At 44.4% G+C, this 14,058-nt stretch overlaps 1 protein-coding gene across 1 annotated transcript in view; it reads left to right on the top strand.

Moving 5' to 3' along the window:
- npas3 (neuronal PAS domain protein 3) overlaps positions 1-14,058 on the top strand; it is a 221,600-nt gene that overhangs the window by 159,035 nt on the left and 48,507 nt on the right. Inside the window, exon 6 of the mRNA XM_008284886.1 lies at positions 6,847-7,027. Within this exon, the coding sequence (XP_008283108.1) occupies positions 6,847-7,027 (181 nt within the window). The remainder of the gene's footprint in view (positions 1-6,846; positions 7,028-14,058) is intronic.

The following is a 14,058-nucleotide window of genomic DNA, read 5'->3' on the forward strand; positions in this document are numbered from 1 at the left end:
ACACTCGTGCTGTCAGCTGCAGACACAAAGTAACACACACACACACACACACACACACACACACAGTACAACAGAAACATTTTTCGTCTCTTCTTTATTTAATGTGGAATGAATCAGTGTTTTTTTTCACATTTAATTAACATCATATTTTATATTTTTATGATTTTTCCAGCAAAAAAACAAACAAATAAAAAAACTGCAGCAGATCAGAGATTAGAGTCAGATTATTATTAGGATTTTATTTTATTTTTTAAGCTTTTCTGGGGTTTTTATTTTATTTTATTTTATTTTATTTTATTGGACTTTGTTGTGGGGTGAGCTGCTGCCTGTGGAGCAGAAGGTTTTACAGATGATAATATAATCTGTTCTTTGATAATGTTTGTTTGCTTTACTGTCTTGAAATCAGATAAAAATATCAGATTTTACTGATATTTGTTTTCACAGTTTTTTAGCGTTGGAGTATTTTTCTGCCTGATTTTGCAGTTTTTTGGGGATTTTCCTTCTTTACAGTGAAGTTATTTATTGTTTTCCTCTTATTTACTTTATTTTCTGTATATCTTTTTTGCACATTTGTTACAGTTAGTTTATTTGTTTATTTTTATTTTTTAAATTTTATTTATGTATTTATTTAAATGTTTTAGAATAGTATTTCACTTTCACCCTTTCTTCTTGTCATCTGGTGCTTTTTATTTTTTTGCTGCTGTACTGAAATCATTTCCCAGGTCTGGATAAATAAAGTACTTCTGTTCTATTTTATTCTGTTTCATTGAACAGGTGCTCAGTGTTGATGGTTTCAGAGTCAGCCGCTCTCTAACGTTATATTCTACGTTGTTCTGATGCTCTGATGGTTCTGTTTCTGCGATTGGATGAATTCAGTGAACACGAGGAGCTGCTGAACATCTCTGTGATCTTCTATCTCATGAAGCTGCTCACAGCTCCGTCTCAGAACCTCGTGGTGAGCGAGTGCAGGTCTGTGAAGCGTCTGATGCTTTGGTTCTGGATGGAGCTGCAGAGCTCGTGTCCGTGGTTTCTCCTCGCTGCCCCATGAATCATTAGCAGCACAGTAATTATACACTATCAAACTTGGAATATTACCCCACTTAGCTAATGTTTAATGCTGTAATTAATTCTGAACCCTGCGAGCCAACATCAATTTATTTGATTAGTACTTTGCAAAGTCACACAGAGGTGTTTCACTGTTCGAGGTGTGTGTGGCTTTAAAATGCTTCCGTGTTAATTAACGAGTGACGCCGAGAGTGAAAATGTGATTAATGGGAATCCAGCGCTTCACTTTTGTTTGTTCGTTTGTTTCCAGGATTTAATTGTACCTTTGAACGAAGCTGAAGCGATGTTTTTATTTTTCATACGTCCTGAGCTGCAGCTTTTATCTCATGAGAAGTCACCAGTAATGAAAACAGAGCGATGAGACCTGACGGTGTCTCGGTACCGGAGGTGAGACCAGCTGATGACACCTCCTGATGTGTTTCTGATCTGGATCCATCAATCGCCTCCTCTGGGCAGAGTTCAGACTGATCAGGTCACAATTAGAACACATTGTTTATGAACCCAGAGAGTTCTGAGACCAGCGGCGCCGGACACGGTGAAGGAAGTTAGACTGGATCAGCACCAGACAAACTTTATAAACCAGCAGCTTGTAAACGTCTCATCGATCCTCACTGCTGGTGGACAATGAAGTCATCTGGTGGAGTCACTTCACAGCAAACAGAAAGTTCAGCTCTCCTGAAGAACAAACCGTAAAATCCACTCTGAGCTTCTGTTCAGATCAGCCAGAGACTGGGTTTCAATAGAACCATGGATCAATCCATAGACAGACACTGACAGGAGCTTTCTGGACCAGCACCAGCCCGCCTGGAGGTTTTACACTTTATTTCATTTTCAAGGCCCAGTAATTATTCATTCATGTCGCTTTGACCAGTTTTAGTCATTGTGAACAATATTTCTCCTGTTCTGGACACGTTTCCAGATATTTTGGGCAGATGTGAGTAATTTTAGGAAAGTTTTCAGTTCTTTTGGACACATTCTGAATCGCTTTAGACGAACAACTCTGAGTCATCTGGGACAGGCTTTCAGTCTTTTTGGACACGTTTGGGCATAAAAACCAGAACCTTGTCTGGTCCAACTTCACCACATCTGGTTCTACTGATGTTAGAGCCTCAACAGGTGGTGAAGTGTGACCAGAGACTGGGTTCTAGTAGAACCATGGATCCATCCACCTGCTGTTCTTCATGTCCTGATCTCAGCTGGTGTCGGTCTGTAGATGATCGTCTGTCTGATTCGTCTCTGACTCGTCGTCATCGTGTGTCGCTGCAGCAGAAAGTCATCGGTGTGGTTCTCTTCACTTCAGTGTTTCTCTTCTTTGTGCGTTTAAATAAAGGTTACACACACACACACACACACACTCGTGAGCAGCAGCGACTAGTCACCTGCAGTAATTACAGCACACACACACACACACACACACACACACACGCACTCCTGATAAGGGGAAGGACAGATACTCCAGCGGTCGGCCGGTTCTGTGTTGGCTGGTTATCGCCGTCACTCTTATTGTCTTCTGTCACTCGCGTCCTTGTCTGGAAGGACGAGCGGCGATAAAGACGCTGTTGTGTTTTAATAAGTTTTATCTGAAGACTGTGAGCAGACAAACAGAACTCAAACGGAGCCGACGGAGTTCTAACCGTGGAGGTCACCGAGGCATCAGTCAGAGCTGCAGCTGCTCTGATCCGCTGCTGCTGCTGCAGAACCAGAACTCTGGGTTCTGGGTCTGGCTCTGGGTTAAACCTCTGAACCTGAAGCAGCTCCTGGTTCATGGTCCTTCACTGAGCTTCATGTTAAAGTCCTGCAACTCTGAGGAACCAGAACATGGAGGAGGAGGAGGAGAGAGAACCCAGAGATGATTCTGTCAGCAGGACTCAGAACCACAGAGACCAGAGAGAAGAAGTGCAAAAGTGTAAAACTAGAATCAACGTGTCTCCTCAGATGTTTCCAACACTGGAGGATCAGCATCGTCTCCACAGGCTGAACATCCTGAACTACCTCCACGTCTATCTGGTTCCATCCTGGTCTCCATTCTGTGGACTCACAGTCCAATCAGAACCCTGAACTTCTGTCATGTGACTCGTGGCTTCATGTTTGTGCTGAAAGACTCAGTCTGGTCCATTTAAAGGGTTTCTGTTTGGATGTTTTTTAGAATAATGTGGTTTTGACTTTAGGCTCAAACTTGGTGATATTTCCTGACAGAACAAACAGCAGGAAGTCAAACATCTGATGGTTGCTCCTGTTCTCACAGTCTGTGGATGATAGATGTCGACGAGCTGTGGAGGGTTGGGTAGAAGAACAGAGATCTCCCAGAGAACGTAGGACGCTGTCACACATGTAGAGACACTGACGTAAATGTAGTGGTTTGGGTTTCAGCAGACTGAAGGTGTGACGTCATGTGTTTGGTTCAGAGGAACGTTTCCTCCTGATCAGTGCTTAACATTTAGCTTCTGTTTTCTTTGAGCTGGACTTTGGCTTCTCGTATTTCTACATGTTCTTATTTCTGCACATGCTCAGTTGGTCTCCCGGTTCATCCTCCACCAGTCTGGGCTGACTTTAGGTTCTTCTCGGGTCACGTCTGTGGATCCGTCTGACCCACATCCACAGCAGACGTGTGGACTCGTCCTTCAGCGTCTGGATGCCGTCTGAGGCGTCCCGCTCTGACTGAGCTCTGTGGGGAAAAGGAAGCAGCGCATTATAATGGTATTAAATCTCTTGGCCCACCTCTGCGTTAGCGGCTGGAAGGATAACATGATGTATGGCGGCGCTGGCTGCCAAGGTTTGGGGCTGATTAAAAAACCCAGGTCTCCATACATCTTCAACACGTGGTTGGGTGGGAAACAGAAACTGGCACAAAGTGTGGGCGTTAAATCAGAGTCACTTTATCTGCCAAGTAAACATATTGCTCTTTGCCACTGATGCAGGCAGATGTTGGAGTTTGTCCTCCACATGTGCAGCAGACAGAAACTTTAGGTTCTGTTTTATCCGCAGTGGGCAGCAGCGTCGGGTTACTAGAGTTCACCTGGAACATCTGGATGGAGTCCGTCAGTTTGCTGCTTGTCTCCACGTCACTGTACGACTCCTTCATTAGTATTTATTAGCTGAAGCGTTTCTGATTTGCAGCAAAAAGTTAAAATAAATACATTTAAAGAAGCCTTATTTCAAGCCAGAACGTGTGAAGCTGCAGGTTTCAGATCTTCACTGAACGCTTCCTAACTTCCTGTTTCTTTATTCTGCTGGAGAACGTGGAGCTTTGTGCTTCAGAGTCGGACTAAAAACTCTTTTTACTTCTGCTGTTTGTAGTTTTTTAGGTTTTAACAGTCTCTAACAGTTTACTGTTATTTTACAGATTTGCCCTATTTAGTTTAGGGTTTTTTTTAAATTACAGATAATAAACAGAATCACAGTAAAAAGTGTTGAAAAATAATTATTAATAATTACTTCTTGTACAATATTTGACCATAAAATTCCAGTTTAACTGTTTTTAAATCATCTAAAAAACATTATTGTTTTACAGATTTATGTGTATTAAGGACTGAAAAATGGTAAATACCTAAATAATAATAATTCAAAATGTTATTTCACAGGTTTCCTCTGTTTTCTGAACTTAATATTGAATAAATCGGTAAAGCTTGTTTTACTTGTTGACTGTTACATCAGGCCACAGCCCTGAATAATCAGACATCAGGGTTTTTACAGACGTGATGTTTTTTCTGACACTGCTCTGTTGTATTTAAATCAACTATCATATCAGCATTTATACGTATTGGCAGGTATTTATACTGACAGGACTCTACAAGCTTCTGTCTTCCTCATGTTTCAGACGTACAGAGCCGACAGCAGAACCGGCTCCTGTTCGGTTCTGGAGTGAGCCGTGCTGTAATCGGAGCGGGGCTGACGTGTTATTTCCCAGTGTGCCGTGTGATAATTGTGTTAGCGTGTTGCTGGATGTCTAATTTCTGCTCCGCATTGTTCCTGCTGTGTAATTAGCTCCACCAGTGACTTTATGTAAAATACTTCTGCCAAGTTTTAATTGATTAAAAGTCGACGTGTTTCTGCGACGGAGAACAATGTAGATCCAATTAGCAGTGTAACGTGTAAACATGAACACTAACTCCCATGGTGCACCGGGGCCGCGCACGGGGCCGCGTCCGTGTGTGTGTGTGTGTGTGTGTGTGTGTGTGTGTGTGACTCAGTGATCAGCCTCGTTTCTTAATCATCACTTTCTGCTCCAGATGAGATTTTATGAGGGGACTAAATTGCCTTAAAGGGATTTCTTATTAAAGGGATTACACCCATGTAATCCCCTTTGTCCCAGTGGACCCCCAAAAACCTGCACACACACACACACACACACACACACACACACGCTGCTACACAACCAGATTAACACGTGGAAACAAATGTGCACAATCCTGTCGACGCGCCACAAACCTTAAAGAGACTCTGCTGCTGCTGAAAGCGTCTCTGATTGTGTTTGTGTGTATTTATAACCTTGACACGAGTGTGTTTGTGTGCGTTTGTGCGTCTGTGTGTGTGTTTGTGCGTCTGTGTGTAGTTGTGCGGCGTCACGCCACAGTTTTGGCGCCGCTCCCTCGTCTCATCCCCAATTAACGAAGACAAATCCGCTTCTATCGGTGCTAATGAGAGTCTTTAAGGTGAAGGGACTCTGTATGTATTTAATAAGAACAAGCTTATTTATTGCATTTCCATAAGAATGAGAAAACGCTGCCGATTCTCCACAGAGGCCGGATTAGAGCCGAGCCGAGGAGGAGGAGGAGAGTCTGGATCCTAGCTGCTGTTCTGCAGCTCCACAAACGGTTCTGAGTGGTTTCTACAGTTTCTACACGATCAGGGACGAGATTAGAGTCATGCTCACAAGTTCATGTCATATTCTACAAGTTTAGTCATTTTAGACAATTACTGGATCATTGTGGACAAGATTTCAGTCACTTTGCACGATTTTTGGCTCATTATAAACACGTTATCGTCGTTTTGTTCAGTTTCTGAGAGATTTTGAAGAATTCCTAGATTATTAATATCATCAAAAATGACTTAAATCTTGTGATTTAAGTCATTTTTGATGATTTCTTTGCTATTTTACACAAGTTTTAATCATTTTTGAGCAATTACTGGATCATTTTGGACAAGATTTAAGTAATTTTGGCAAATTTTGAGTCAGTTTAAAAGAGTTACAGTCATGTTGCACATATTAAAGTCATTTTGACCAAGTTTTATTCTGTTTCAACTGTTTGTGAGCATGTGGGAACTATTTGAACCAACTCTGGAAGCATTCACAGCACTTCAGTGTTATTAAATACAGAGAAGACAAAGGCAGCATGAGTTGAAGCTCATCTTTATTATAGCACCTGAGATCAGGTGTGTTCCTCAGACGTCTGGTTTTTGTTCTTCTCTATTGGTCCAGAGTGATCGTCTATAACAACATGATGTTTAGTCAACTAACCTTCCATCGTCCTGCTGACAGAACACGTCTCTGACTAGTTCTGGTTCCGTCCGTTTGTTTACGTCCTTGTTCTGTAGAATGAAACCACATAATGAGCAGCTGGGATCCGATCAGGTTCTGTCTGCAGATGGACTGATTTTATACCTTCAACGTGCTTTGTGTTGTGTTATCGGACTACAGACTGTTTCAGCAGGTGTCAGTGTTACAGGATGAGATCCAGATAACAGAACTACGACCTCCACAGCTCGTCCTTCCTCCGTGTGTTCTTGGGTCAGGAGAGCAGGATGAGGCGGTAAACTAACTGTGCTGAACTGTGTGTGCAGGTGGAGCTGACGGGCAGCAGCGTGTTCGACTACATCCACCCCGGAGACCACGTGGAGATGGCCGAGCAGCTCGGCATGAAGCTGCCGCCGGGCCGAGGCATGAGCCTGTCGCAGGGAGCCGTGAACGAAGACGGAGCTTCTTCGGCCTCGTCGTCGTCGCACTCGGAGACGCCCGAACCAGGTAGGACCCGGGAGGGACGGTCGAGCTGTCGGTACCGGTCAGAGAGCCGGACACAGGATAGACCAGGAGGGTTAGCAGGCAGGAGGAGGAGAAACAGAGCAGTGGAGCCTCGGGTCAGGCTGGAACCAGAGAGAAGGGCAGCAAGGCGGAGGGTCTTCAGGTCTCAGCTTCAGGTCAGCAACGTCCTCAAAGTGTGCAGAGTCAGTGCTGTGCTTTATCAGGACCACAAGCATTTATTCCTCTGAGTGGTTCTGACTGAAGGTTGGGGCCGGTTTGATGTTGAATCACTGGATGAAACTGAAGCAGCGACTGTTGGACTCAGATGAACGGCGTCTAAGAGAACGCCGCTGAGTTAGAATCTGAGCTGAACCGATCAGTTAAAGAGGAACTGGAAGGAGACGGAGTCTGGTCGAGGTTCCCACCAGAGCCTCAGGATGGAGTACCGGGTTTTATCACAGTTTGGACTCGTTGGTCAAACAGGTGTGGAGCGTCTGTGGTAGTTTTACATCTTTTAATTTGGTGCTTTTACAACTTTTTGTGGTCATTTTACATCCTTTATGCTTGTTTTGCCTTTTCTTGTGCATCTTTTCAACTCATTTTGCATCTTTTAAAGGTTGCTTTGCACCATTTTAGGGCTCGCTGCATCTCTTATTGTGGTCATTTTGCACCTTTTCTGTCAGTTTCCATGTTTCATGGTAACTTTGCATTTTTATGTGGCAGTTTTGTGTCTTTTTGTGGTAGTTTTACATCTTTCAGAGTCATTTTGCATTTTTTATTTCTTTATTTTTTTTAAAGGATTTAGTTTGGCCTTTTCCGCCTTTATTGATAGTGACAGTGAAAGAGAAACGTGGGGAGGAGAGTGAGGGAATGACATGCAGCAAATGAGCCGCTGGGTGGAATCAAACCCGGGCCGCTGCGTCGGGGACTGTAGGCCCTGTTCATGGGTCGCCTGCCCTACCCGCTGAGCTATCCAGGCGCCATCATTTTGCATTTTTTAGAGCAGGTTTTACATGTTTCAGAGGCTGTGCTGCACCTTCAATGTGGTAGTTTGGCATGTTTTTGGTCCTGCATCCTTTTGAAGTCGTGTTGTGTGTTTTTGTTGTCAGCTTCCGTGTTTTATGGTCATTTTACATCTTTATGTGGTGGTTTTACATCTTTACATGATAGTTTAACATCTCTCCGTGGTTGTGTCGCGTCTCTCTTGGTGGGTACCAGCCAGACTCGGGATGCTTCCTGTTGGTCTCAGCTGAGGACGGTTTGTTGTTGACAAATTTCTAAACCAGACTTTCAGAATAATGTGATCTCCAGCTCAGATTTTCAATGTAGTTAAAACAATCATGAGATTTCTGTGACATTTTTCTAACTGTGAGCTTATTTGTGATTATTTTTCCCGCTGAGAGCTGCATGATGCATTCAAGGACCATCAAAATCTTTCAGTTTTTAAATCGTCTGGCTGATAAATGGTCATTTTGGGGATTTTGTTGACAGAAAATGTGCTTTCCACAGCAGCTGGTGGGTTTTTGGGGTTCAGATTTAAATGAATCTGGATGTTTCTGCTCGCAGCTCGTTTCTCTGCTGTATGTTTGGATGTGTTTCCACGCTGTAAACTGCTAAAGGACACAGTCCTGGTGGGATTCTTTGTTTGGTTGGTGCCGTCCTCCCTCCGTCCTCCTGTTCAGGACTTCCTACCTTCCCAGCGGTTTCCTCGGAGCTCTCTCTGCCGCCGTCTCTCTCTCGTGCTGATGATAATTTAAGTATTAGGGGAAAATCCATTTATAAATTAAACAAAATGACTTGATATCCATCGAGTCCCTCAGTTCATCAGCCTGTTCAAACAAGGAGTTGAAGATTGGCTTCGCGGCGGCCGGGGTCTTCGGAGACGGCTCGGTAATTAGATCTGCCGCGGATTTATTCTTGGCTGATTGGTGATGGAGGGAGGGGGGGCTTTAAATTAATTGGAGTTCCACATTTGAGGTTTTTGTTCTTTTTTTTTTCTCTCTCTCTTTGACTTTCTGCAAACCTCTAAGCGAGCCTCCCCGAGCAGCGGCGGCCGGACGGAGCGTCGGCGTCAATGTCAATTTGTCTGAAGGGAAAGAAAACAGCAGAATCTGAAACAGGGACGCCGTTTGCTTCTGCTAATTTACCCCAAAGATGGAGGAAAACGAAGGTTCATGTCATGTTCTCAGCGATCCCCAAAGTTAATTTGAGCACGGCGAGAAAAAAACGAGCAAAAAGACAAAGACGGAGGTGTTTGTGGAGAGACGGGGGATGTCGGGACACGAGCGCTTAGCAATGCTAATTTGTCCAAAGCGCGGGAGGAGCGGCTGCAGACGGACATGTATGGATGTGGACCGGTGATCCCCAATGATAATGTGAGCGGCGCAGGATTAGGATTCATGTATGTGTTATTTAATGTTAATTTGCCTGCAGAGAGACGAGGAGCCGCCATGAATTTGTATGAGAGCTTCCCAGGAGGAGCGCCGCCTGATTCAGGAGTCCAGAGAACAGAAACGTTCGCACAACGTAAAGGGAACGTTTCAGACGAGAGGATTTCTGCCGGTTGAATCATCGCAGCGTCGCTCGGTTCTCGTTGTTTGTGTTCGCAGCGAGAAAATGTGTCAACGAGCTGAACGGATCGGTCACGTGTTACAGTGAAGACGGAACATTGAACCCAGTGAAGCTCAAACACGTTTTTAGGAAACGGTTCTCATGTTTCAACTTCTTTGAGAGCTTTTAGTGCGTCTGAACAACTCATGTCACTCCATAACTAACAACTAGTGAACCATCGTTATGAGTTCTCCCTCCAGAACCTCCTCAGAACATCTGGTTCTGTATCTGCAGAACCTTTATCTACTGACCAGAGTTCTGCCTTCAGACTGTGAATGTTCCAGAGTTCCAGGTCCTTGAAGTCCACAGAGGAGGGTCCAGATGGATCACTTTAATGGACTTTTTCCATCATTTCTGAGCCTCAGAACTTCATCAGTACAGCAGATAGACACATGACATTTAGGAGGAAGAACACATCTGGGTTCTGGTAGAACCTGACACCAGATCAGTTCTACATCCATCCAGGTGTCTCAGTCTGAACACTGGACCTGGTTCTGTTCATGTCCTCTAAACTATAAAGTACCGCGGCCACAAATGTCAGTAATTCTTCTTTATTTATTCAGTTCTGGCCTGAAGTCAACATTTTAACAGGGAAGCCAAATTCACACCTTAACTATCGGGAATAACAGATTAAAATATATCTTCTGAAGTAGTTTTCAGGAGTCGTGGCTTTTTGGTTTTGCCACAGAACACAGAACTTTTTTTTTCCAGAACCTAGAGTGAACTCTTTGTTTTTAGAATCACAGTTTGAACCCAAAGTCGTTTTTTCTGACAGAACACGGTGCGTTCAGGGACTAATCTGACATGTTATTGTGTGTTTAGAGGTTCTGGAGATAACTGGTGTGTTTTTGGTGATTCTTTAGAAGTAAACCCGTCCCTCTGACCCGACGCTGAGTTCTGAGGTTTCACAGTGTGGTGGTTGTTCCTGAGCGATGGAGAACATAGAACTGCTGGTGTTTGTTAGCCGAGGAAGCAGCAGGATCAGACAGCAGCTCTGCTTTAGCTCAGAACCTTCTCATCTGACTCCAAAGTCAGCGGCTCTGAACTCTAGACGTGGTTCAGGTTTTGATCGCTTCATTAAAGTCAGATTTATTGATTTAGATCAAACTTTAAAGTTGCAGACGTTATTCTGATGGTTGATATGATGATGTTGCATCAACTTCATTTTCTGTGTAATTTAAACTGAAATTAGTTGTTTTTGGTTCCAAGATTAAAATAAAATAAAAATAAAAACACAAAAAACAAAACCTGATTAGATCGACTTAGTTTATTAAATGTAATTATAATTACAGTAATTAGGTCACCAACACTTAAACACTAAGGACATACTGGTTGGAAAACCTAATTTCTGTAAATAATCCACTTCAGAACTTGTGTTCAGTCATTAAATGATTCAATCCGTCTGACTGTCGATGATTCCTGGAAGTTTGTTGGTTGAACACGATTTTGTCTAAATTTTAAAGGATTAATATCATAAATGCTTCTCATGCACGTCATCACATGAGCGTGCAGCAGATTTATTAAACACATAATGAGGATTAGGGTCCTCTGATGCTGCATCGCTGTGAGAACCTGCTTCTCTGCAGGATTCACTGGTTGTTCTCCACCAACACGCCCACACCTTCCTCCAGACGGTGACTAATGTGTTTCCACCGCCGTCTTCATCATTAGTTTCATTCTGGTCGATACCTGGTGACCCGCCGCCCGCTAACGTGTCCGGCTGAGCTTTTCCATTTGTTTACATCTCCTCCTCCTCCTCCTCCTCCTCATCATCCTCCTCATCATCCTCCTCCTCCTCCTCCTCTTCATCCTCCTCCTCTTCTTCCCCATCCTCCTTCTCCTCTGAGCTCTGGTTTTCTCCGATCGATGGCTTCGTTTCTCTGAGAACTTTCCCTCTGATCTTCGTTCCTTCCTTCCATCCTCGGATGCTGATTTTATTCCTCTCGGTTTCAACCCAGTCACTTGATCTGCAGCCTCCTGTGTTCATTTACCGGATTGGTTCGTATAATCTGAAGAAACAAATGTGAGTTTAAACCAAACGCTGCACATGAACCAGACAGTATTTCTGGGTTGTGTTGAGTAATGAAAGTTCTCATCGGATTGTTCCTCCATTGCTGCTCAGACCATTCTAAGATTAGGAAACCAAACCGGTGCTTCATGAATGTTTGTGAAACTGTGCAAAGGTTTCAGGCAGATTATTCACTTCCAGACAGCATCAGGAGGCGTCTTTCTGCAGCAGAACAGTGCAGCGATGCTCTGCTCCTGGAGGTTCTGTAGCTCCTGGAGGTTCTGTAGTTCCTGGAGATTCTGTAGCTCCTGTAGCTCCTGTAGCTCCTGGAGGTTCTGTAGCTCCTACAGCTCCTGTAGCTCCTGTAGCTCCTGGAGGTTCTTTAGCTCCTGTAGCTCCTGGAGGTTCTGTAAGTCTAAACAGCAACGCTTCAACTGGAGTTTTGTTCTGGAGAATTCTGGAGAAGCTGCAGGTGAGTCGGACGACGCTGACTGTGTTGTCGTGGCCTCAATAAGCTTCAGCTCAGCTCATTTAACAGGAAGTGAGTTGGACCAGCAGCTCTAACTCCAGCTGACTGTCCGGTTCGTGGAACCCGTCAGGAGACTCGTTTAAACCAGATGAAAGTTGCTTCACTTCCTGCGAAGTTGGGCTGATTTTTAGAGGAGTTGTTAAGTGGCCTCACCTCGCCGGCTGCTCTGTTGTAATAAATCAGAAAGCTGACCCCATCCTTTTAATTACAGTCACGCTCATAAAGTATTGAAATTGGAGTTAAAACACGAGATGACCTTGGAGGAGAAGCTTCCTTTGAGGCCCGACGCTCCTTTCAACACCCTCTTGCAGTTAAAGAGAGTCATCTTTAAAAGCGCATGACGCAATTTGACTAATATCAGTCAAACGGAGGCTGAGAGCTGCACGTCTGCTGCTGCTGTTGTGGAGGCTGAGTGGCTGCAAATTATTGCTCCTGAGTGTAATTCAGACGGAGACGGAGGCAGAAACCCTCCACGCAGCTCTTACTTCCTTCAGTGTCTCCATCACACATCATCAGCTGAGGTCAGGAGGACGTCTCTGGACGCATCTCTGCTGTTGACTCTGACCTCTGACATCCTCACTGGAGGTGACTCCTGGAGACGACGAGGAGCTGAGTGATGGATGGAAGCTGTGACTGGGAGGAAACCAGGCGTCTGGTCAAGGTGACGGCTCAGAGCGGCTTAGACGGACTTTATTAATCCCAGGAGGGAAGCTCAGGTGTTACAGCAGTGTGAATATTCAACAGAGGGGGTAAACAAAGCAAAGAGACAATATCAGGGTATAAATGAAGGTAAAATAAAATAAAATGAGATAAAAAATATAGAAAATATAACATAGAAGAAGGTTAACACACATACTGGAGGGTTCACAAGATTTAAAACTTTAGCTGCAAATTTTACGTTTTTATTGAACATTTTTTAAAATAATTTTCTTTGGAATTCAGATCATTTTAATAGAAGTCAGTGTTTTAGTGCAGCCATCGAAGCTTCAGCCTGCTGCCGGCTGCTCCTGTCACACAGCTCTTACTGTTTTAGGATCTTTGTCTACAGCAGCCTGCACCGAGAGTTAAAGGTCTGCAGGAGGACGCTTCTACTGAATCAGCCGTTTAATGAGGGAACGCTGAAGCCACATCCTCCACCGAACTTCACCTGTGATGACTGATGGACTTGTGGAGCGTTTTCCTTCTACAGCAGAACGGCGACGGTTCTGAACTACAGGATCAGCTGTCTGAGGTGGAACCCCGTGTTCTGTTCCTCCTGAAGTAACGGATCCATCCTGGGATGAAGATAGAACCACCAGAACACCTGAGAGCACCAACATGGACTGAGGCCACGTTCACACGTAGCCGGTGTTCACAAAAACGGATCTACGTGCTCACAAATAACATCGTTCTCACCAGATCGCTTTCAAAAACATCTTCGTTTACACAAACCCGCATAAACACATTGTTAGGGTGGGGCGGCTGTGGCTCAGGTGGTACAGCGGGTTGTCCTCCGGTCACAAGGTTGGCGGTTCAATCCCCGCCCCCGCCATAGTCGAAGTGTCCTTGGGCAAGACACTGAACCCGAAGTTGCTCCCAATGACAGGTTAGCGCCTTGCATGGCAGCTCTGTCACCATTGGTGTGTGAATGGGTGAATGAGAAGACATTGTGAAGCGCTTTGAGTCGTCAGAGAAGCGCGATGTAAGTGTAGTCCATTTACCATTTACCATTTATGAGCTGCCAGACCTACAGGGGGCAGTGTAACGAGAAGCATAAAGCCATGCTAGCCAATCAGAATCCTGGAGAAAACTGTAAACATGGTCACACACATGTGACACTGACGACACTTTAGTCGCTCACTGTGAAGTCAGACTCCGCCTCCTCCTGTCGACATGCGAACGTAAAGA

This window comes from Stegastes partitus, unplaced genomic scaffold (assembly GCF_000690725.1).
Source record: "Stegastes partitus isolate 25-593 unplaced genomic scaffold, Stegastes_partitus-1.0.2 Scaffold378, whole genome shotgun sequence".
NCBI classification, from domain to species: domain Eukaryota; kingdom Metazoa; phylum Chordata; class Actinopteri; family Pomacentridae; genus Stegastes; species Stegastes partitus.